The sequence below is a fragment of the Gorilla gorilla genome, chromosome 7 (assembly GCF_029281585.2).
Source record: "Gorilla gorilla gorilla isolate KB3781 chromosome 7, NHGRI_mGorGor1-v2.1_pri, whole genome shotgun sequence".
Lineage (NCBI taxonomy): Eukaryota > Metazoa > Chordata > Mammalia > Primates > Hominidae > Gorilla > Gorilla gorilla.
Window position 1 is genome coordinate 61,959,764 of NC_073231.2, and position 23,418 is coordinate 61,983,181.

At 42.6% G+C, this 23,418-nt stretch overlaps 1 protein-coding gene and 1 pseudogene across 3 annotated transcripts in view; one reads left to right on the forward strand and one right to left on the reverse strand.

Annotated features, from left to right (window-relative positions):
* The window catches only part of UBXN2B (UBX domain protein 2B), a 43,014-nt gene that overhangs the window by 13,355 nt on the left and 6,241 nt on the right, over positions 1-23,418 (reverse strand). Inside the window, exons 3-6 of one of the 3 annotated variants that reach the window (XM_055349152.2) lie at positions 7,419-7,569; positions 4,836-4,919; positions 3,593-3,702; positions 3,149-3,239 (exon numbers count right to left, since the gene is read on the reverse strand). In XM_055349152.2, the coding sequence (XP_055205127.1) occupies positions 3,182-3,239; positions 3,593-3,702; positions 4,836-4,919; positions 7,419-7,569 (403 nt within the window). In that variant the 3' untranslated portion in view covers positions 3,149-3,181. The remainder of the gene's footprint in view (positions 1-3,148; positions 3,240-3,592; positions 3,703-4,835; positions 4,920-7,418; positions 7,570-23,418) is intronic. The other 2 variants (XM_004047060.5, XM_019032796.4) reach the window with 2 other exon arrangements.
* Positions 14,295-16,391, forward strand: LOC109027903 (tyrosine-protein phosphatase non-receptor type 11-like; annotated as a pseudogene).

A 23,418-nucleotide genomic window follows, 5' to 3' on the forward strand; every position in this document is an offset into this window, starting at 1 on the left:
GCCCAAGCTGTACCTGTGGCTTTTTGAGCTGTGGCTGGAGCTGCAGCAGCTGGGATGCTGGGAACAGTGTCCAGAGGCTGCACAGGGCAGCTGGGCCCCAAGTTTGGCCTCCAAAACTACACTTTTCTCCTAGGACTCTGGGCCTGTGATGGGGGTTGGGGGGGGGCTGCCTTAAAGGTCTCTGAAATGCCTTCAAGGCTTTCTTCCCATCATCTTGATTAGTAGCACTAGGCTAGGCTCTCTTCTATTCATGCAAATCTCTCTATCAAGTGGTTGCTCCACAGCCTGCTTGTATTCTTCTCCTGAAAACACTTTCTCCTTCTCTACTACATAGCCAGGATGAGAATTTTCCAAACTTCAACTGGCTCTGCTTCTCTTCTAAATATGAGTTCCAACTTTAAATCATTTATTTGCTCCTATGTCTGACCACAGGTTGTTAGAAGTTGCCACAAAGCCTCTTGAATGTTCTGCTGCTTAGAAATTTCTTCCACCAGGGCCAGGCGTGGTGACTTACGCCTGTAATCCTGGTACTTTGGGAGGCCAAGGCGGGTGGATCATAAGGTCAGGGGTTCAAGATCAGCCTGGCCAAGATGGTGAAACCCATCTCTACTAAATACAAAAATTAGCCAGGCGTGGTGGTGAGCACCTGTAATTCCAGCTATTTGGGAGGCTGAGGCAGGAGAATTGCTTGAACCTGGGAGGTGGAGGTTGCAGTGAGCCTAGATCGCGCCACTGCACTCCAGCCTGGGGTGACAGAGCATGACTTGTCTCAAAAAAAAAAAAAAAAAAAAAAAAAAGAAATTTCTTCCACCAGGTACCCTAGATCATCACTCTTTAGTTCAACCTTCCACAAAGCCTTAGGGTATGGACACAATGCAGACAAGTCCTTTGCTAGGGTGTAACAAGGCTGACCTTTACTCCAGTTCCCAATAACTTCCTCATTTCTATCTGAGAACTCATCAGCCTGGACTTCACTGTCCATATTTCTATCAGTACTTTGGTCACAACCACTCGAGAAGTCTCTAAGAAGTACCAAATTTTCCTTTGTCTTCCCATCTTCTTCAAGGACGTCCAAAGTCTTCCAGCCACTGCCTATTACCCAGTTCCAAAGATGCTTCCACATCTTCATGTATCTTTAGAGCAATGCCCTACTCCTTGGTACCAATTTTCTGTATTAGTCTGTTTGTACTGCTATAAAGGAATACTTGAGGCTGGGTAATTTATAAAGCAAAAAGGTTTATTTTGGCTCATGGTTCTGCAGGCTGTACAAGTAGCATGGTACCAGATTCTCCTTCTGGTGAAGCCTCAGGGAACTTACAATCATGGTAGAAGGCAAAGGGGGACCTGGTGTATGACACAGCAAGAGTGGAAGCAAGAGAGAAGGGGTTCCAGGCTCTTTTAAACAATCAGCTCTCACTTGAACTGCCAGAACAAGAACTCATTCATTACCATGGGGATGGCACCAAGCCATTTGTGAGGGATCCACCCCATGATCCAAACACCTCCCACAGGCCCACCCCCAACAGTGGAGGTCACATTTCAACATGAGATTTGAGGAGGACAAAAAATCTAAACCATCTAAACATCATGGTGTGATCTGTGAGCACTGCTGTCATTCAGTGTCGAGGTAGGGGATGTCAGATGCACTGCAACAGGAGATTTGTCTTACGTGATAAAGACTCGTCTTGGGTTCCAAAGAATCATCACGTGCCCTCCAGGGAGTCACGTGGATAATACTGTCTGATCCTAAAACCTAACTCTGTCTCATATACAAGCAAAACACATTTTTTAGGCTATTGTATTAATATACTTTGAAATCTCCAGGAATGTACGACCATGTAAAGTGAGGGAAGACTGTACTTTGTTTTGTTTGGACCTTTACCAAGTCCTTGAATGCAATGCTACTTGTAGTAATTAAGCTGACAACCTCATATACTTCATTTTTCTGTTTTTATACCTGTCACATTTACATAGGAAGTGCTAGACTGCACAGAGGTACAAACTAACTACTTCTTATGTGTGCTGTGTGGTCGTACCAGGGCATTTATAAACTAAAACATGTATCATTTTATAATAAATTACTTTATTTCTTCAATATATTTAAGGTAGAACATATATTCTTTTGGAGAATCATGTACATAGATTATATTATCTATGACTTCTTCTTTGAGGATAGTGTAGATGGTTTTACAAAATATTTCTTATAAAAAGGAGACAATGGGTCTTACATAGCTGAGAACCACTACCTGACATTACTCATTTTCTTTAGAGTCTTTTCTAAAACTCTTATTGATCATAATTTGTACATTATTGCAGATATGGTGTGGCTCAAATTTTAAAATTCTTTTAATATACCACATTTGTTTAAACATTAGCCTACAAAGTTTGTGGTTTATTTTCATTTAACAATAAATTAGTTTTTATCCATACAACAGAACATTCATTCTCAATATGTTCTTTGTTTCCACTATCTTGAAATTAGTATCAATTTCTACAGTTATGTTGGTCTTCGCTTAGCCAATCAAAACTTCCCCCACCTAGTTGCTCGCAGCTCTTCCCAGTGATTCTGCAGGTTTCCAGGTCCACAGCATTGACTTAAACCATTGTATCCTGTATTTGCCACCCCCATATACTGCCTCCTAGGACAGCTTCCCACCTTTCCCAATGCCTTCAGCATACTTCTTATGGCATTTGTTGCCTTTGTTTGGTATCCTGACAGTATCTGTATATAATTTAAATTCAAAATTCATGCTAATTAGTCTTCTAAAAGACTAATTTAACCTCCACTCCATGTCAGCCACTCATCCTGGACATATTTCAACATTTAGAAATGCTCCACCTTCTATTCCTTTATGGAGTATAACCCTGTATATATAACTCTGGTTATATACAGTAAAACTCTGATCCTTTCCTACAACTTAATTCCCCAGTTTATGCTCAACTTTATGTCTTTAGTTGCATATCTACTTAGAAATAACTCCACTTTCAGCTAGTTTAATCATAACACAGAAAAGCTTTTATTATCATAGCAAAATCACTTGATTCCTCATCCTTTAGCAAGAAGAGCTGGTAAGTTACAATGTTCTTTGGATGGGTGAGAGCACTGAATATCTGAGTTTACTTTCACAAATTATAACTTCAAACTAACCTTTTGAAATCTTCTGCCAGCAGTAATGCCACATTAAAAGATTTCTAACATAAGTTGCTGAATTTCAGGCATACATGCAATGAGAATCACCCTGTCAACAGTAAGCAGGAGAGTGGCTTAGTGGGTGGGCAGCTACATACTAATTAATTCATTGATTATCACATTAAGATGTTTCTTCTTGGAGCTGGGTTCATAGTTTCATCAGATTTTAAAATGGGCCAATGTCCAATGCCCCTGGCCCACAAAATTAAGAACCAGTGACTTACACACAGACAGCAGTATATCCTTTATAAACTTAAGAATACCTACACCCCCAGCAACCACTTATTTAATATATTCCAGGAACTACTTCTTGAAAACCCGTAGTGCACTAATAATGAGTAGTCTGTTAAGAAAATAAGTCCCACTCTACATAACAAATAGAATACAAATAATACATCTTACCCTCTCTTAACAGACTCCAGAAATTGAGCATTTGTTGGTTCATTGTAAGGTCTCAATTCTCCATCATCTAAACTGAAACCATTGCTCCACAGTTTAAGCAAAATCTGAACCTTTTGGGTATAGAAAAAATATATATATATACATATACTCACATATACATAAGAATATATCTCCCTCAAATAATTTTAAGTTCCAAATGTGATATCCTAAAACGTATTTACTTAATTTAAAATAGAGAGTTATTTCTACTATTCTTTATTCATAGTGAAAGACATTAATGAAACCACATGTGTTTGTTTAGCTAGTTTGCTTAACAAACTGACAATGGCTGCAAATACCAAAGGTCCTGCAGCTGGACCCTGGCCTCGAAGTACAATTATTGGTGGATGGTTCACAAGAAAATGAAAGCAATAAGAAGAGCTGTACTCCATGATTCCCACTTCCTTCATTTTCCTTCATCTGCACCCATACTCTTCTTTGCTACAGAGCTTAAATATTCATCCTAAGGGGAACAGAATTTCCAGTGACCTTCCAAGAAACTATCAATGTCTAAAATAAAATTAAAACTCCAAAATTTCAAAAGGCAACAGAAACAAAGAATGACTTTAGGTGTTCTTCATTTACACCTCACCTCATTTTAGATTATGAAAATATACCATTTTTATAATAATAACTATATATTTGTTCATTTTTCTTTAATTGATTTTTTTATCTTAAAGATCCAGGGTCTTACTATGTTGCCCAGGGTGGTCTCGAACTCCTGGGCTCAAACAATCTGCCCACCTCAGTCTCCCAAAGTGCTAGGATTATAGGCGTGAGCCACTGTGCCTGGCCCAAGTTCATTTTTTTAAACACCTTTTTTTTTTTTTTTTTTTTAAAAGAGATAGGGTCTGGCTATGTTTTCCGGGCTGGCCTTGAACTTCTGGGCTCAAGTGATCCTCCTACCTCAGCCTCTGGAGTAGTTGGGACTCCAGATGCATGTCACCACGCCTGGCTGCAAATTCATTTGGAAAATGAATCACACATTCTTTCAACAAATAGTTCCATATCTCTAACTACAAGGCATAATTGTGATACAAAACATAAAGATCGAGACTGAAAACTCACACATCATTGGTCCTTTTAACCCGTTTTAAAAAGTAACAAAAATATATTTGTATTATCAATTCTTAATTTTAAAACCAACAGTTTTAGTAACTAGAAGCAAATATTTATACTTTTTCATTTTGATTATTATACCTACATCTTGCAGCTGATTTTCTCCATAGATATATTCAGACCGCTTACAAAAAGAACTACCCAATCTGTATCCTCCACCTGTAAATGACTAAAATACATAGCAAGTGAGTTAAAATTCACACAGGATTATTCAGCAAAAAGTTATTATGTGATATGTATTTTAAAACTAGATTAATTCTAATTAGACAAAGTGGCTCATACTGGGGAGCCTTCAAGAACCAAAATTACCATAAGACTTGACTAAAAGATAATTTCAAACCATTGACAAATAATGAAATGAAAACCAAAATTTAAGTTTCATTACAGCAGTGGTTCTCAACAATGGATGTCAAAATTATCATAGAGGCTTTTTTAAAAAGACACGTTTCTAGGCATATCCCAAATTTATTGAACCATAATACCTGAAGCCATCAGGTAGTTTAGATAACCTCCCCAAATGATTCTGATGGAGAAATTCCAGGTTGAGAAATGCTACTTGTAAGAATGTATGAAATGATACCACAAAAGACATGTAACTGTTCGTCTTTAGTATATCAATATTGTGTCAGTTGATAACAATTATAAAAGCTGTATAGAGGTGGCTCATGCTGCTAATCCCAGCACTTTGGGAGGCCGAGGCAGGCGGATCACGAGGTCAGGAGATTGAGACCACCCTGACTAACATGGTGAAACCCTGTCTCTACTAAAAATACAAAAAATTAGCCGGGTGTGGTGGCGGGTGCCTGTAGTCCCAGCAACTCTGGAGGTTGAGGCAGGAGAATGGTGTGAACCCGGGAGGCAGAGCTTGCAGTCAGCCCAGATGGTGCCACTGCACTCCAGCCTGGGCAACAGAGCGAGACCCTGTCTCAAAAAAAAAAAAAAAAAAAAAAAAAAAAGAAATTTAGAAAGGTACAAAAGCAATTCAATGGAGAAAGGAGTGCCTTTCAAGAAGTGATGCTGGAGCAACTGGACATCCATAAGCAAAACAATAAACTCTGGTGTCAACCTCACAGCTTATATAAAAAATTCAAATAGATCATAGCTTTAAATGTAAAGCTGTAACATTTTTCCAGATAACAAAGGAGAAAATATTTGGGACCTACAGTTAAGTGAAAAGTTCTTAGACAATACAGCAAAAGCATGATCCATAAAAGAAAAAAAAGGAATAAACTGGACTCTATCCAAGTTTATAGCTTTTGCTTAGTGAAAAATCCTGCTAAGAGGATAAAAATATGAATGACATTCTGAGAGAAAGTATTTACAAACCATGTATCTGACAAAGGACCCATACATATTAAAATATACAAAGAATTCTCAAAACTCAACAGTAACAAAATAATCCAATTAGAGAATGGGAAAGTAATGAAGAGATATTTCCTTGAAAAGAATAATACAGATAATGGCAAGGAAGCACATGAAATGATGTTCATCACTAGCTATTAAGAAAATGCAAATTAACATCATTAGTTATTAGAGAAATAAAATAAAACCATGGTATGTTACCACTATACACCCATCAAAATGGCTAAAATTAAAAATAGTGACAATACCAAGTGCTGAAAAGGATGCAGAGAAACTTGCTCTCTCATATATGTGGGAATATAAAATGGCACAACCACTCTGGAAAATAGTTTGGCTGTTTCTTAAACTAAACATACACTTAATGTATGATCTACCAATTGCACTTCTCAGCATTTATCTCAGAGAAATAAAACCATAAGTGAGTAAAAAAACCTGTACCCAATTGCTCACAGCAGCTTTATTTGTAATAGTCAAAAGCTGGCAACTAAAATATTCCTCAATAAATGAATGGTTAAACTGTGGTATATCTATACCATAAAATGCTACTCAGGAATTCAAAAGGAACAAAGTTGTGATACAAGCAATAACTCTGACAGATCTGAAGGGCATTATGCCAAGTGAAAAAAGCTACTCCAAAAGGTCACATATTGTATGACTCCATTTGTATAACACTGGAGTTTCACCATGTTGGCCAGGCTGGTCTTGAACTGTGATCTGCCCACTTCGGCCTCCCAAAGTGCTAGGATTACAGGCATGAGCCACCACACCTGGCTGGTTTAACACTCTTAACATGATAAAATTATAGAGATGAAAACCCGACTGGTATTGGCTAGAGGTTAGGGATGGCATGAGAGACGGGGTGGGTGTGAGTGCAAATGGGTAGGCTATGAAGGAGAGCTTCAGTTGGGTGATTACACATGTGATAAAAGGACATAGACAGAGAGAAATGCCAAATTCCTGGCTTTCATATTATACTACAGTCATGTGAAATGTAACCATTGGGGGGAACCATAGGGGGAAACCACTGAAGTGAAAGGTACATGAAACCTCCCTGTATTCTTTTTGCAAATGCCTGTGACTCTACTAATTATTTTGTAATTAAAAGGTAAATTAAAAAGTTGTTCAGAAATGTAAGAAATTGTCTCAACTTTCAATCATTAATAGAAATATTATAATTTTGTAAAAATGAAACAAATATTTAAAACAGAAATATACAATTAGAAAAACAATGTTTGCAAATAATAGAAAAATGAAAGAGGAGGTAAAATATAGAAACAATGTATTTAGTTTAAAATTGAGCACTGACCTTAGATTTATCATCACCTGAAGCTCTTGTGGCTTCATTCAGAGGGACAGCCCCATGTTCCCTTGCCTCTTTGAAAAGTTCATTCACAATTTTCCCAGTTGAAGGTCGAACTATATTTAATCCACTGTATTCATGTTCACTTGAGTAAAACCTTTAAACATTTTAGTTCATGAATAAAAACTTAGGATAACAGACATAAATTGAAGTAAAAAGCTACACAGTCTTATGAAAATAAAAGTATTTTATTTAAAAAGAGGCATTCTTTTGACTTCTATGAGAATATTTAATTTTTAAAATGGGATTAAGGAAAAGTATAATAAATAGGAAATAGATCATATACTTTCTCACTGAGTTTGCAAAGATTGATTCTAAGGGCAAGTTCAGCCTCCAGCACGGCAACTGGCTTGCTTGCTGATCCCTCAGCCTTCTGTAACTGCTTATCACATACATCTCATTCACTAATTCAGCACTTCTGATGTAGAAGGGAAAGCAGTGTCAGCAGTCAAAAGATAGTCCCTTCTCCCTAAGAAGGCCACACTCAGTAGAGACCTAGTTAGTGACGAGATCTTTAGATTTAGACAGTATAAACAGCTAATTCTAAACTAAAGGGTTATCTAGAGAGGATTTATCTTTCAGAGATTTTTGGATTTAAGAGACCTACTCCCTTATAAGCCCCTGTGTTTGTTAAAAGTAAATAATTTAGACAGTAATTTTTTGGCGACCAATTTCTACTTTGACTCCAACTTCATAAATGGTCCTAGGAAACATAAAAATTACCTTTATGTAAGATTAATAACCTACTTTTATCTTTCAAGATTTTTTCTATCAAGAATATCAGAAACTATAACCAATGAAGTATCAACATGAAGACTTCCAGGGTAAGATGACAATCAAACTTCATTTGTTAAAATACTTATAACTCTCCAATCCAATTCCAAATTCACACTGAACTGACACATAGAACAAAACAATGGGGGGAAATGATATCTGCCTTGGAGACTAGGAATGGAATTCACCTTCAAGGCTTTCTCCTAAATTAGAATATGCAAAACTGAGTAAGATAGAGGAAAGAACAGACCAGCTCTCACTTTGCAGTAAAGGAAGGAAAAGATCCATCAGGATGGAGAACAAGGAGACACCAGGAGAACCCTACTAAACCCCACAAACTGCAGAAGGTGGAGGTGGGGCTTCATCCTGCCAGTGCTCTGGAGAAGTACACTGGGCCCAAATTTATCTAGAGCAGGAGCCTATGGAAGCCCTCGTCCCAAGCTTACACTCAAGGGTCCAGGGTAGCAAGCAAGGTTGAACGCTGCCCTAGTTGGCTTTTAAGACAAGCCTTAGTGTTAGAAGCAGATTATTTTAGGTAGCGACGACAAACACAGAAAAGCAAAGCAACGCTTCCTGCTGCAGCCATCTCCTGCTGTAACACTCTTCTCCTCTCTGGAGTGCCCTGGAAACGAGGAATGGAAGTCACCTTCAAGGCTTTCCACATCTCTAATCTGGCAAAGTGAATAATCATTCCTTTTTATCTCAGTCTTAGTGAGAAAGATCTTACCGCAAAAATCGGTCATAGCAAATGATTTCCTATCTCCTTTATGGTTAATGGTTTTTATTATTTGAAATCTTTGCCTACTCTAAGGTCATAAAGATATTCTATTTTCTTCCAGAAATTTTGTTTTAATTTCTATATTTAGATCCACAACCCATATGGAACTGACGTTTATAGGTGGTATAAGGTAGAGGACAAGAACTATTTTTTCTCTACATAAATGTCCACTTGTCCCAGTACCACCTAATGAAATTCTGCCCCTCACTGCTCTGCACTGTCATAAATCAAGTTGCCTATGATTCTGAGTTCTCGTATTTTGGTCCATGGTCTACTGTCAGTTCTTACTCTCTTAACCATTGCAGCTTTACAATAAGTCTTTGCATGCAGCAGTGTAAGTCCTCAACTTTAATTCTTCATGAATGTTTGGGGCAAAAATATTTATTGATTGCTGAAGTAATTCTCTATACTCATTCAAACTAACTTATTAAATATAAGTGAAAAGGAATAAAAGATGCCTAGTACAGAATTAGTACTTAGCTGGGCCTTAAAAGGATTTAGGACATTAGGACTTAGATAAGCACAGAGGACAAGGGACAAAATTCTAGGAATGAAGAGGAACACAGGAGGAAAACATCAAAATGACCAGAGGAATCAGGAAAAGAATCAGTCTTTTACAGTTTTCTTTGTATGCAATTATGTCATTACACATAATGAGCTTTATTTATTTCCAATTTGTATACTTTTGTTTTTCTAATCTCATTGTGCTGACTAAAACCCCCGGTACAAGTTGAATGAAAATTGTGATAGGGGTTACCCACTGATAACGTTCCCAACTTCAGAAGAGTTGAGCGGTTTCAATCTTTTTAGATCCTAATGATGATTACCCAAACCTTAAACATATTATCTGCGACTGGTACCCATCTTTCCCGTGCATTTACTCCCTGTGGTAAGATTTTTGCTCCCATTGTGCTACTGAATCTCAAGGTTTGCTACTGAATACTCAAAGGTTCTGAGTTATCTTCTCATTGCCAAACACAAAAGACTTCCCTCAGTTATTAAACACTTTCTGAAACATTTGATCCTTTTGAGCCTATCCTTCTTCTTCCTTTCGCTGTTTCATAGTTGAACTCTCTCCTGGACTTTCATCATACCAAAATTGCTTGTTTCTTTGCCCAATGGGATCCAACATCTCCTTCTCTATTTTACTGAGTTTTCTTCCTCCTCCTCTTACATAAATACGCCTATATCCTTGACTTCAATTCCCCTCTATTTAAGCTCATGTCATCATCAAAATATTTATCCACTGCCAAAGATAACCTCTTCCTATACAGATGACTCTGAAATATGTGCTTTTACCACTCACTTATGGTCCAGTGTTGAATTTAAAAGCACCTGCTAGATAGTTCTACTTCAACCAAGTTCACCTCCAAAACTGAAACTATTTCTACACATAAGCCCTCCTATTAACAATCACACTTTTTCCTGTATCCCACATTTAAAACATTTAAGTCTTCTCTCTTTCCCACTGGCTTACTCCCTATATCCCATGTCATTACATTTCTACAATAAACACCTTGAAAATATCCTGCATTAATTTCACCCTTTTCTCTCTGTTCCATTGACATTACCTCAATCCAAAATTTATTTATATATTTTTTGAGACAACATATGGCTCTACTGCCCAGGCTAGAGTGCGGTGGCGTGATCTTGGCTCACTACAACTTCCACCTCTTGGACTCAAGCTATCCTGCCACCTCAGCCTCCCGAGTAGTTGGGACTATAGGCGTGCACCACCACGCCTGGCTATTTTTTTGTAGAGATGGGGTTTAAGCCCTGTTGCCCAGGCTGGTCTTGAACTCGTGAGCTCAAGCGATCTGCACCGCTTCAGCCTCCCAAAGTGCTAAGATGACAGGCGTGAGCCACCGTCCTTGGCCTTGAATCCAAAATCTTATTACCTCATTCCTTAGTTTACCTCAATTGTTTCTGTCTTGATTTCTTTCTCTCTTTATCCTGTTCTCTCCATCCTCATTAATTTTATATAGTATTGCCAGTCCTATTTTCCTAAATGAATAGTAATAGCTAACATTTATCAAGGGATGACTATGTGTTTAGTTAATCCTCCTAACAATGGTATTACTCCTATTTTACAGGTAAGAAAACTAAGACTGGCTCTCCCTCTCCCTCTCCCTCTCTCTCCTCTCCCTCTCCCTCCTCTCCCTCTCCCTCTCCCTCTCTCTCCTCTCCCTCTTCCTCTCCCTCTCTTTCCACGGTCTCCCTCTGATGCCGAGCCGAAGCTGGACGGTACTGCTGCCATCTCAGCTCACTGCAACCTCCCTGCCTGATTCTCCTGCCTCAGCCTGCCGAGTGCCTGCGATTGCAGGCGCGCGCCGCCCCGCCTGACTGGTTTTCGTATTTTTTTGGTGGAGACGGGGTTTCGCTGTGTTGGCCGGGTTGGTCCCCAGCTCCTAACCGCGAGTGATAGGCCAGCCTCGGCCTCCCGAGGTGCCGGGATTGCACACGGAGTCCCGTTCACTCGGTGTTCAATGGTGCCCAGGCTGGAGTGCAGTGGCGTGATCTCGGCCCGCTACAACCACCTCCCAGCCGCCTGCCTTGGCCTCCCAAAGTGCCGAGATTGCAGCCTCTGCCCGGCCGCCACCCCGTCTGGGAAGTGAGGAGCGTCTCCGCCTGGCCGCCCATCATCCGGGATGTGAGGAGCCCCTCTGCCTGGCTGCCCAGTATGGAAAGTGAGGAGCGTCTCTGCCCGGCCGCCATCCCATCTAGGAAACAAGGAGCGCCTCTTCCCGGCCGCCATCACATCTGGGAAGTGAGGAGCATCTCTGCCCGGCCGCCCGTCGTCTGAGATGTGGGGAGCACCTCTGCCCTGCCGCCCCGTCCGGGATGTGAGGAGCGTCTCTGCCCGGCCGCCCCGTCTGAGAAGTGAGGAGACCCTCTGCCTGGCAACCGCCCCGTCTGAGAAGTGAGGAGCCCCTCCGCCCGGCAGCCGCCCCGCCCGAGAAGTGAGGAGCCCCTCCGCCCAGCAGCCACCCCGTCTGGGAAGTGAGGAGCATCTCCGCCCGGCAGCCACCTCGTCCGGGAGGGAGGTGGGGGGGTCAGCCCCCGCCCGGCCAGCTGCCCCGTCCGGGAGGGAGGTGGGGGGGCCAGCCCCCCACCCGGCCAGCCGCCCCGTCCGGAAGGGAGGTGGGGGGGGTCAGCCCCCCGCCCGGCCAGCCGCCCCGTCCGGGAGGGAGGTGGGGGGATTAGCCCACCGCCCAGCCTGCCGCCCTGTCCGGGAGGGAGGTGGGGGTTCGGCCCCCCGCCTGGCCGGCCACCCGGTCCGAGAGGTGAGGGGCGCCTCTGCCCGGCCGCCCCTACTGGGAAGTGACGAGCCCCTCTGCCCGGCCAGCCACTCCATCCGGGAGGGAGGTGGGGGGGCCGGCCCCCCGCCCGGCCAGCCGCCCCGTCCGGGAGGGAGGTGGCGGGGTTAGCCCCCCGCCTGGCCAGCTGCCCCGTCCGGGAGGTGAGGGGCACCTCTGCCCGGCCGCCCCTACTGGGAAGTGAGGAGCCCCCCCGCCCGGCCAGCCGCCCCGTCCGGGAGGGAGGTAGGGGGTTAGCCCCCCGCCTGGCCAGCCGCCCCGTCCGGGAGGTGAGGGGCGCCTCTGCCCGGCCGCCCCTACTGGGAAGTGAGGAGCCCCTCTGCCCGGCCAGCCGCTCCGTCCGGGAGGGAGGTGGGGGGGTCAGCCCCCCGCCCGGCCAGCCGCCCCGTCCGGGAGGGAGGTGGGGTGGTCAGCCCCCCGCCCGGCCAGCCGCCCCGTCCGGGAGGGAGGTGGGGGGGTCAGCCCCCCGCCCGGCCAGCCGCCCCGTCCGGGAGGGAGGTGGGGGGGTTAGCCCCCCGCCTGGCCAGCCGCCCCGTCCGGGAGGTGAGGGGCGCCTCTGCCCGGCCGCCCCTACTGGGAAGTGAGGAGCCCCTCTGCCGGGCCAGCTGCTCCGTCCGGGAGGGAGGTGGGGGGGTCAGCCCCCCGCCCGGCCAGCCGCCCCGTCCGGGAGGTGAGGGTCGCCTCTGCCCGGCTGCCCCTATTGGGAAGTGAGGAGCTCCTCAGCCCAGCCAGCCGCCCCGTCCGCGAGGGAGGTGGGGGGGTCAGCCCACCGCCCAGCCTGCCGCCCTGTCCGGGAGGGAGGTGGGGGGTCAGCCCCTCGCCTGGCCAGCCGCCCCGTCCGGGAGGGAGGTGGGGGGGTCAGCCCACCGCCCAGCCTGCCGCCCTGTCCGGGAGGGAGGTGGGGGTTCGGGCCCCCGCCTGGCCAGCCGCCCCATCCGGGAGGTGAGGGGCGCCTCTGCCCGGCCGCCCCTACTGGGAAGTGAGGAGCCCCTCTGCCTGGCCAGCCGCCCCGTCCAGGAGGGAGGTGGGGGGGGTCATCCCCCTGCCCGGCCAGCCGCCCCGTCCGGGAGGTGAGGGGCACCTCTGCCCGGCCGCCCCTACTGGGAAGTGAGGAGCCCCTCTGCCCGGACACCACCCCGTATGGGAGGTGTACCCAACAGCTCATTGAGAACGGGCCATGATGACAATGGCGGTTTTGGGGAATGGAAAGGGGGGAAAGGTGGGGAAAAGATTGAGAAATCGGATGGTTGCCGTGTCTGTGTAGAAAGAGGTAGACATGGGAGACTTTTCATTTTGTTCTGTACTAAGAAAAAATTCTTCTGCCTTGGGATCCTGTTGATCTGTGACCCTACCCCCAACCCTGTGCTCTCTGAAACATGTGCTGTGTCCACTCAGGGTTGAATGGATTAAGGGCAGTGCAAGATGTGCTTTGTTAAACAGATGCTTGAAGGCAGCAGGCTCGTTAAGAGCCATCACCACTCCCTAATCTCAAGTACCCAGGGACACAAACACTGCGGAAGGCCGCAGGGTCCTCTGCCTAGGAAAACCAGAGAACTTTGTTCACTTGCTTATCTGCTGACCTTCCCTCCACTATTGTCCTGTAACCCTGCCAAATCCCCCTCTGCGAGAAACACCCAAGAATGATCAATAAAAAATAAAAAAAAAAAAAAAAAGAAAACTAAGACTGAAGGAGTTTAAATAACTTGCCAATTGGCAAAATCTTATTAGAAGACAGAGAAAAAAAAATTACAGGGAGGAGGAGCAAGCCAGCCTGGGGGGCGGCTGCACAGTCTCCAGGATCCCCAGGCCTGGAGAGGGGTCTGTGCACAGTCGGCTGGCTCCGCCCCACATCTGGTCCCGAGTGGGCCTCCCTCGGGCCAGCCCAATGTGACCGAGCCCAGTGGAGCCTGAGCAAGGAGCGGGTCTGTCACGGAGCCGCAATGTGGGAGGAACATGACATTGTGGAGATGGTTTCACCCAAATATCACTGGGGTGGAGGCAGAAAACCCACTGTTGATAAGAGGAGCCGATAGCAGTTTTTTGGCAAGGCCTAGTAAAAGTAACCCTGGAGACTTCACACTTTTTGTTAGAAGAAATGGAGCTGTCATCCACATCAAGATTCAGAACACTGGGCCGGTCACGGTGGTTCACACCTGTAATCCCAGCACTTTGGGAGGCCGAGGAGGGCGGATCACAAGGTCAGGAGATTGAGAGCATCCTGGCTAACATGGTGAAACCCCGTCTCTACTAAAAAATACAAAAAAATTAGCCGGGCATGGTGGCAGGCACCTGTAGTCCCAGCTACTCAGGCGGCTGAGGCAGGAGAATGGCATGAACCCAGGAGGCGGAGCTTACAGTGAGCCGAGATCATGCCACTGCACTCCAGCCTGGGTGACAGAGCAAGACTCTGTCTCAAAAAAAAAAAAAAAAAAAAAAAGATTCAGAACACTGGTGATTACTGTGATCTGTGTGGAGGGGAGAAATTTTCCACTTTGGCTCAGTTGGTCCGGCATTACACAGAACATCACGGGCAATTAAAAGAGAAGAATGGAGATGTTATTGAGCTTAAATATCCTCTGAACTGTGCAGATCCTGCCTCTGAAAGGTGGTTTCAGGGACACCTCTCTGGGAAAGAAGCAGAGAAATTATTAACTGAAAAAGGAAAACATGGTAGTTTTCTTGTACGAGAGAGCCAGAGCCACCTTGGAGATTTTGTTCTCTCTGTGCGCACCAGTGATGACAAAGGGGAGAACAATAACGGCAAGTATAAGTGGCCCATGTTATGATTTGCTGTCAGGAACTGAAATACAATGTTGGTGGAGGAGAACGGTATGATTCTTTGACAGATCTTGTGGAACATTACAAGAATCCTATGATGGAAACATGGGGTACAGTACTACAACTCAAGTAGCCCCTTAACACGACTCGTATAAATGCTGCTGAAATAGAAAGCAGAATTCGAGAACTAAGCAAATTAGCTGAGACCACAATAAAGTCAAACAAGGCTTTTGGGAAGAATTTGAGACACTACAACAACAGGAGTGCATACTTCTCTACAGCCGAAAAGAGGGTCAAAGGCAAGAAAACAAAAACAAAAATAGATATAAAAATAACCTGCCCTTTGATCATACCAGGGTTGTCCTACACGATGGTGATCCTAACGAGCCTGTTTCAGATGACATCAATGCAAATATCATCATGCCCGAATTTGAAACCAAGTGTAACAATTCAAAGCCCAAAAAGAGTTACATTGCCACACAAGGCTGCCTGCAAAACATGGTGAACGACTTTTGGCGGATGGTATTCCAAGAAAACTCCTGAGTGATTGTCATGACAACGAAAGAAGTGGAGAGAGGATAGAGTAAATTTATCAAATACTGGCCTGATGAGTATGCTCTAAAAGAATATGGCATCATGCGTGTTAGGAACGTCAGAGAAAGCGCCGCTCACAACTATATGCTAAGAGAACTTAAACTTTCAAAGGTTGGGCAAGGGAATATGGAGAGAATGGTCTGGCAATACCACTTTTGGACCTGGCCGGACCATGGAGTGCCCATTGACCCCAGGGGTGTGCTGGACTTCCTGGAGGAAGTGCACCATAAGCAGGAACGCATCATGCATGCAAGGCCAGTCGTGGTGCACGGCAGTGCTGGAATTGGCCGGACAGGGACATACGTTGCGATTGATATTCTGACTGACATCAACAGAGAGAAAGGTGTTGACTGCGACATTGACGTTCTCAAAACTATCCAGATGGTGCAGTCTCAGAGGTCAGGGATGGTCCAGACAGAAGCACAGTACCGATTTATCTATATGGCAGTCCAGCATTATACTGAAACACTACAGCACAGGATTGAAGAAGAGCAGAAAAGCAAGAGGAAAGGTCATGAATATACAAATATTAAGTATTCTCTAGCGGACCAGACAAGTGGAGATCAGAGCCCCCTCCCGCCTTGTACTCCAACTCCACACTGTGCAGAAATGAGAGCAGACAGTGCTAGAGTGTATGAAAACGTGGGCCTGATGCAACAGCAGAAGAGTTTCAGATGAGAAAATCTGCCAAAACTTCAGCACAAAAATAGATGTGGACTTTCACTCTCTCCCTAAAAAGATCAAACTTTCGCAAGAAAGTTTATGTGAAGACCAAATTTGGATTTGGAAGGCTTGCATTGTGGTTGACTACCTTTTGATAAGCAAAATTTGAAACCATTTAAAGATCACTGTATTTTAACTCAACAATACCTGCTTCCCAATTACTCATTTCCTCAGATAAGAAGAAATCATCTCTACTATGTAGACACTATATTTTATAGAATTTTGTTTTAAATTGAGGAAGCAGTTAAATTGTGTGCTATATTTTGCAGATTATGGGGATTCAAATTCTAGTTACAGGCTTTTTTTTTTCTGTTTATAACCTTAACCAGTATTAATTTTTTTTTCCTCATTGTCGGGGATAAGAAGAAATGATTTGGGAAGATCAAGTAACAACATCTTAGAAAAGTGAGAACAATCTCACTTACCATCATGTATCCAATAGTGGATAATTCATTTTGATGGCTTCTATTTTTGGCCAAATGAGAATTAAGCTAGGGCCTGAGACTGTCAGAAGCTGACTGGTCTACCTTTGCATTGGCATTAAAGACTCATAGAAAAGGAATCATGGATATTTATGAATTAAGAGGTGTAGCTTTTTTTTTTTCCAGCCGATGACCAATTACAGTTTGGCTTTTGACTGAGAAGGTTGTGGTGGGAAAACGTTTGCCATATTTTCTTTGCATTTGAGTAATTGTCTTCTACTTAGAAAAAAGGCATCTATGAATGACCAGTGTTTTTGGTTGTCAAATGTTGCTGACAAACTTACCCTAAAACTTTAGTGGCTTAAAAAAAAAACCCACCCCCGGCTGGGTGCGGTGGCTCACGCCTGTAATCCCAGCACTTTGGGAGGCCGAGGCTGGCGGATCATGAGGTCAGGAGATCGAGACCATCCTGTTTAACACGGTGAAACCCCGTCTCTACTAAAAATACAAAAAATTAGCAGGGCGTGGTGGCGGGCGCCTGTAGTCCCAGCTACTTGGGAGGCTGAGGCAGGAGAATGGCAGGAGGTGGAGCTTGCAGCGAGCTGAGATCTCGCCACTGCACTCCAGCCTGGGCGACAGTGCAAGACTCCGTGTCAAAAAAAAAAAACCAAAAAAACCCCACAAAAAACCAAACCCACCCCCAACTGTTCTTCAATCTGAGTTGGGCTCAGCTGGGCTGTTCTTCTGCCAGCCTGCAGGTGGCCACTCATGTGGTCAGCAGGTTGGCGGAGAGACTGGGATGTCTGGGCTTCTCTTTCTGCCTGCAGTCCTGAGTCTCTCCTTCTTCATGTAGTCTCTTTCAGTGGCCTGGCTGGCAGGTAGCTAGACCTCTGACATGAAGCTCAGAGCTCCCAAGAGCTCAAAAGCAGAAGTGGCCAGGCCTTCTGAAGACTTAAGTCCAGAATTGTCGCAGCTTCCCTTCTACTGCCCTCTACTGGATGATGATGATGATGATGATGATGATGATCATGATTTTTGTCTCATCAGAAGAGAGCTGGAGTATGCCCTCTACTTACTAAACAAGTTACATGCCCAGCCCAGATTTAAAAAAAGGGTGTGAAGTAGAGGTGCAGTTAATTGGGAGGCCACTAGTCTAACAGATGGTCACAACCACTGCCATGGAAAACCAAGGATATTAGCAAAAGCAGAAGTTGCTAGTGACCTTGGGAAGCCAAAACTGCTTACAGTAGCTGAGACAAGCTGAAAGGCTGAGAAATAAAGAGAGGGTCTTCAAGAAGCTTCCTGAATGATTTCTGCCAATCCTGAGCCTGTTTTTGGAACCAGCACTTGGGGAAACTGATCTTGTGAGGATGGATGTGTTTAGGGACTCAGGGCTTTTGAAAGCAGCACCACCCCACTGGGGCACCCCCAGACTTGGGAAATGTGACTCTTTCTTAATGCCACTGGTTTTTAGTCAGGCCACAGTGAGAAGGAACAGCCCTAACAGGCCTCCAGCCAGGTTGAACGAGATCATTTTTATTTTAGCCAAATGGTAAGATTTGCTAATGTTCCACCTTAAGTGCCTTTTCCAAAGACATCCCTCTTCGCCTTATATGTTGAATCATCGAGTGTGGATATTTCAATGAAAATATCATTGGTTGACTTTTCTGATGGTAATAAAATGCTATGGCATCTTTGCTGTGAAGTTATTGTTTCCTCGGATTCTTCTGACTTTGGCTCCTGAAAGGAAGGCCTAGATCCAGCCCTGGTAGTAGTTCCTTTCTGAGGTCTCTCAGTCTCTTAAGACCCTGAGTTAGTTTGGCTGCCATTCTCACTAACAAAATGTGTATCAGCCCCTATCCCTGACCCCCAATATTCACTGAACTTTGAACTGCTTCAGAACACAGGTGTGGCCTAAAGGTATTCCCTTATTAAGGAAATGTCACGACTGCTGTCTTCTAGTAAAACTTGTAAAGAAAAAGATTCCAGTTCAGTATTTGCAGCAAGAAGCTTGAATCCTGTTCTTTTTATTGCATTGTTACATTGACTCATTCCCCATTTTGCTTTGGTTTTGTTTTGACTTGACTTTGGGGGTAAAGTCTTTCACCAGCACACAAGAGTTTGATTGTACAAATATATCTCCTGTATTAACATCTCTGCCCGTTGCTTAAGATCAGTTGCTTTTATACTCAGAATGGAAATACCTGATCTTGGCTAGCTTTGTTTGTTATATTGATTTCATTTAGATTTCCCTCCACAAGGTCAGCAAACTATCATGTTCTCATGTAACCTTAGGCCAAGGCCAGAGTTATCATAGTCCCTAGGTTGCTAAGGCTTATCATGTGTTTGGTAAAAGGTGATTGCAGGTTCTCAGATGAGGTTACTTTACATGGGATGGAATCAGGCAGAGAGGCTGGGATGATGGAGAAAGCTTGAGGTGCAGGTTTTAAAAAAAGGTGTGGAAATTAAAGTTCCAAAGAGGTGGTTGCTGAGGAACTGAGAGAGCCCAGGGCCAATAATGAGAGAGCCCAGTCAGTAATGGGTGAATCAGGTTATTTGGAAAGTTGGTGTGACAAATACATGGTATTTGTCTACTTCTAGGTTGCTGGTAGGTATTAAATATGCACAATATTCCAGAGCTCACTGAGGATTTTAAAATTATAAGCATAGGATTTTATATTTTGGGGTGAAAGAGTTATCTGGCACATGGTATTGGGGTTTCTAAAAAAAGACAAATTTCACAGTCTTAATAGCTTTAAAAAAAAAAAAAAACTAAAAGGCGCTTCATGTCTAGTGTGTGGCCCTCCTGAAACTTATGGTCATCTCTCCCACTGAAATCAAGGTCTTTTCAAATGTGGCTAAATGGGGATGAGAAAACATGTGTAGGACTTTCTTGGTGTGTGTGCATTCTTTAAAGAGCCCAGTTGCTTCGGGGAAACAGTCAAGAAAATGGTCAAGATTGTTTTTAGAGGTTATTTTATTGGGGATTTTAAGAACTAATAATATCTTGAGTTATTTTTAGTTCAGGGGGATGTGGAAAGGTTTGCAATTGTGAAGTGTTTTGTTTTAGCTTAGTATCCATAAGGGAAACTTAGACTGTAGACATAACTACAAAGCCAGTGCAGTTTTTATTTTCTGTATGTTGTTGGGGGAATCAAGTTTTATATATAGCAAGCACATGGCCTCCCTGATGTCAGGATGCCTTTGTCAGGATCTGTATTTGCCCTTAATTTTATTGAAATAGCTTTTCCTTCTTCCTCTTGAAAAGTTCCAAAATATAGTTTATTGTATCTTTCATCATTAAAAATTTGTTCTTTTTTCACTACAGGCAGTTCACACAAGGCAAAAACTATTGAACAGTTGGTTTTAGTGGGTCATATAACTTTGCTGTATATCAAACTAATTTTGACAAGTTTTCATCCTAAGCCTCAAATCATGTAATTAATAATTTGTCTGTTTATTTGTGACCTAATTGTAATTCTCTTATTAATAAAAGCTAATGGGAAAAGGATCCCTGATTAAGCTGATGACTAGACCTACAATTAATTTTGCTGCAGTATATGAAGTACCAGAGTATTAAAAGATATTTAATATTTTATTGATAAATCTATCTTTTAAAAGGAATATGTTTTAGGATGTCATCATTTTGATGTGAATCATGTAAATGTTGATAATATGCTGTTTATTATACATTTAGTGTTTCAAGAGATTCACTTAATTGCCTTTTTGCCCACTTATATTATGTAGTCTATTTGCAACTGTTTTTTCAAAAAATGACATTAAAAGAATACTTTATGTAGAGAAACATTAGTGGATGTTAATTGTCTCCCCACCTATATTTATGGGTGTTAGCGCAACTGCTTTGCTAGTTGCAAAGCTGTATTATCAGAGTAAAAGTGTATTTGTAAACTGTATGGGAACTAAAAATTAGGAATAAAACCATTTTCTTATATGAAAACAAAAAAATTACAACTGAGATGTATCTATCTTGAGTCAAAGCTTTTAACATTGTATTATAGTTTTGTCACTAAATTTTTATTAAAAGACAAATTGACTTTCCACTGCCTTCTACACAGGGGCAACTTATCTTCTTGGTCTTCAAGGCTGTATCTGCAACTGGCTACATAATTTGTGAGACCCAGTGCAAAGTGAAAATCGAGTCCCCTTGTTCAAAACCAATTAAGAATTTCAAAAGAGTAACAGCAAAGCATTACTCCAAGCACAGGTCCCTTCTAAGCATGGGGCCTTGTGCAATAGCACAGGTCACATGCCTATGAAAGCCTTCCTGGCTGCACCCCCATCTATCCAACCTTATTTGCTACTAAGCTACTAAAGTTCTGCTGGTTCCTTTTCTGGTTCCTCTGGTCATTTTGATTATGTGACTCTCTGTTCCTGGAATTTTGTCCCTTGTCTTCTGTGCTTATCTAACTCCTAGTATCTTAAATCCTTTTAAGGCCCAGCTAAGTACCAACTCTGTGCTAGGCATCTTATTCACTTTATCTCATTTAATTCTCAAAGCAATACTACTATATAATGACTTGTGGAGGACATATCCAAGTTCTGATTGTGATATTTAACTTTTCATGGATGAATATGTCAAAACAGGCATCAGACTATATCCTGAGGGTCTTTCTGTAGATTACGTAACTCCTCTTGTAAATTAAAAACACAGACTATCTTATGTCCAGAGTTTCAGATAATGAAACTATCTTGGCTTAAAATGACAATGAGACAATAACTGTTTTGATTTCAAATACTGCCCAAGGAGGTGGACCATGGAAATAAGCACTGTTTTCTGTACCAAACAGACCTGTAGAAATACAACGAAACTGGGAAAATTTCGATATTGAATATGAAATCAAAGGAAGTATACACTTAGCATTAGAAGATATCATACTTAGAAAAAAAGATTGCGAACAATTTGCTATACATTGTATTATAAACAGATTAAACACAGTTTATGTCTCAACCTATATATTTTAAGGAAGCTCAGTTCTTTTGATAGATAAATTATTCTAGAGATCAAATGTGAGGCACAAAATCCTTACAAACTGGATTACTGAATTACACCTATTAATCACAGCATTGTTTCAGACAGCATAAAAGAAAACCCTTCACTGAAATATCTTAATGATTATATTTGAATAGCAAGGAAAATATTAGTACAGTAATCTTATGATAAGAACTCAAATATTAAGTCATTCAACTTATGTTCAAACTGGGGAAACAGTGGCCAAATAGTGAGTAAAATGTAAGTACACAGATACATATTAAGTACTTTCAAGACTTGGGAGAATATACAAATTAAAGAAGCAGCTAAAAATACAGTATTTTATATGTATAAAGGTAAGAATTAAATGAAAGAATAGGATGTTCAAACAGTGTCAAGATATCAACCTGCTGATTACAAAGGACACACAGTATCTTACAATGGAGTGCTGTGGTGGTCAGCACCCTAACCAAATGAACATATCACTAATGGTGGAAAATCCTGAAATTATGACTCCTGTTGTCATGTAATAAATAGCAGACAATATCACTTATCTAGCATACCCGACAAAAATTCTAATAAAAATCTAATCATGAGGAAACAGTGATATAGAATGTTAGACATTTTATAAGACATCTGGCCTAGACTCTCTAAAAAAGTCAACATAATAAATTTTAGATTATGTAGCTGAGCTAAAAACAACAATAAAAAGGTGGGAAGAATTCTGTGTATTCAGAAATTCAAAACAGGAATAATTAAATGCAATGCAATGTCCTCAGTTGAATCCTAAATCCAAAGAAAAAGCTATAAGAGATATGTGACTACTAACTATATATTAAATGGCATCACAGAATTACTATTAATTTTTGTTTGTTTGTTTGTTTTTGGAGACAGAGTCCTTCGCTATCATTCAGGCTGGAGTGCAGTGGTGCCATCTCGGCTCTCTGCAACTTCTGCCTCCCAAGATCAGGCGATTCTTGTGCCTCAGCCTCCCAAGTAGCTGGAATTATAGGCTCGTGCCACCATGCCCAGCTAATTTCTGTATTTTTAGGAGAGATGGGGTTTTGCCATGTTGGCCAGGCTGGTCTTGAACTCCTGAGCTCAAGTGATCTGCCCACCTTGGCCCACCTAATGTGCTGGGATTACAGGCATAAGCCACCACTCCCCGCCTGAATTACTATTAATTTTGTAAGGTGTTATCAATTTTGTAAGTGTGCGCTTCTTCTTGGGAGACTCATGCTGAAGTATCTAGAGGTGAAGTGTCATGATGGCTACAATTTCCTTTCAAATAGTTGAGTAAAAAAGAGAGAGAGAATACATGTGTGCACAAGTTCAATGTAACATTGTACCAACTTGGTGAATATAGGTGAAGTAAACACAGTATTTACTCTACTAGTCTTGCTTTTTGAAGAACTGAAAACTTATAAAATAGACTTTCTGAGAATAAGATATAATGGGAAAACTGATGTTTCTTCCCCAGGGATGGTATTTACAGTACTAAAAAGATGTTAATGAAAATATTCCTGGCAACAAGAAAACTCACAGCAATAAAAGACACCTGGTTCTCATC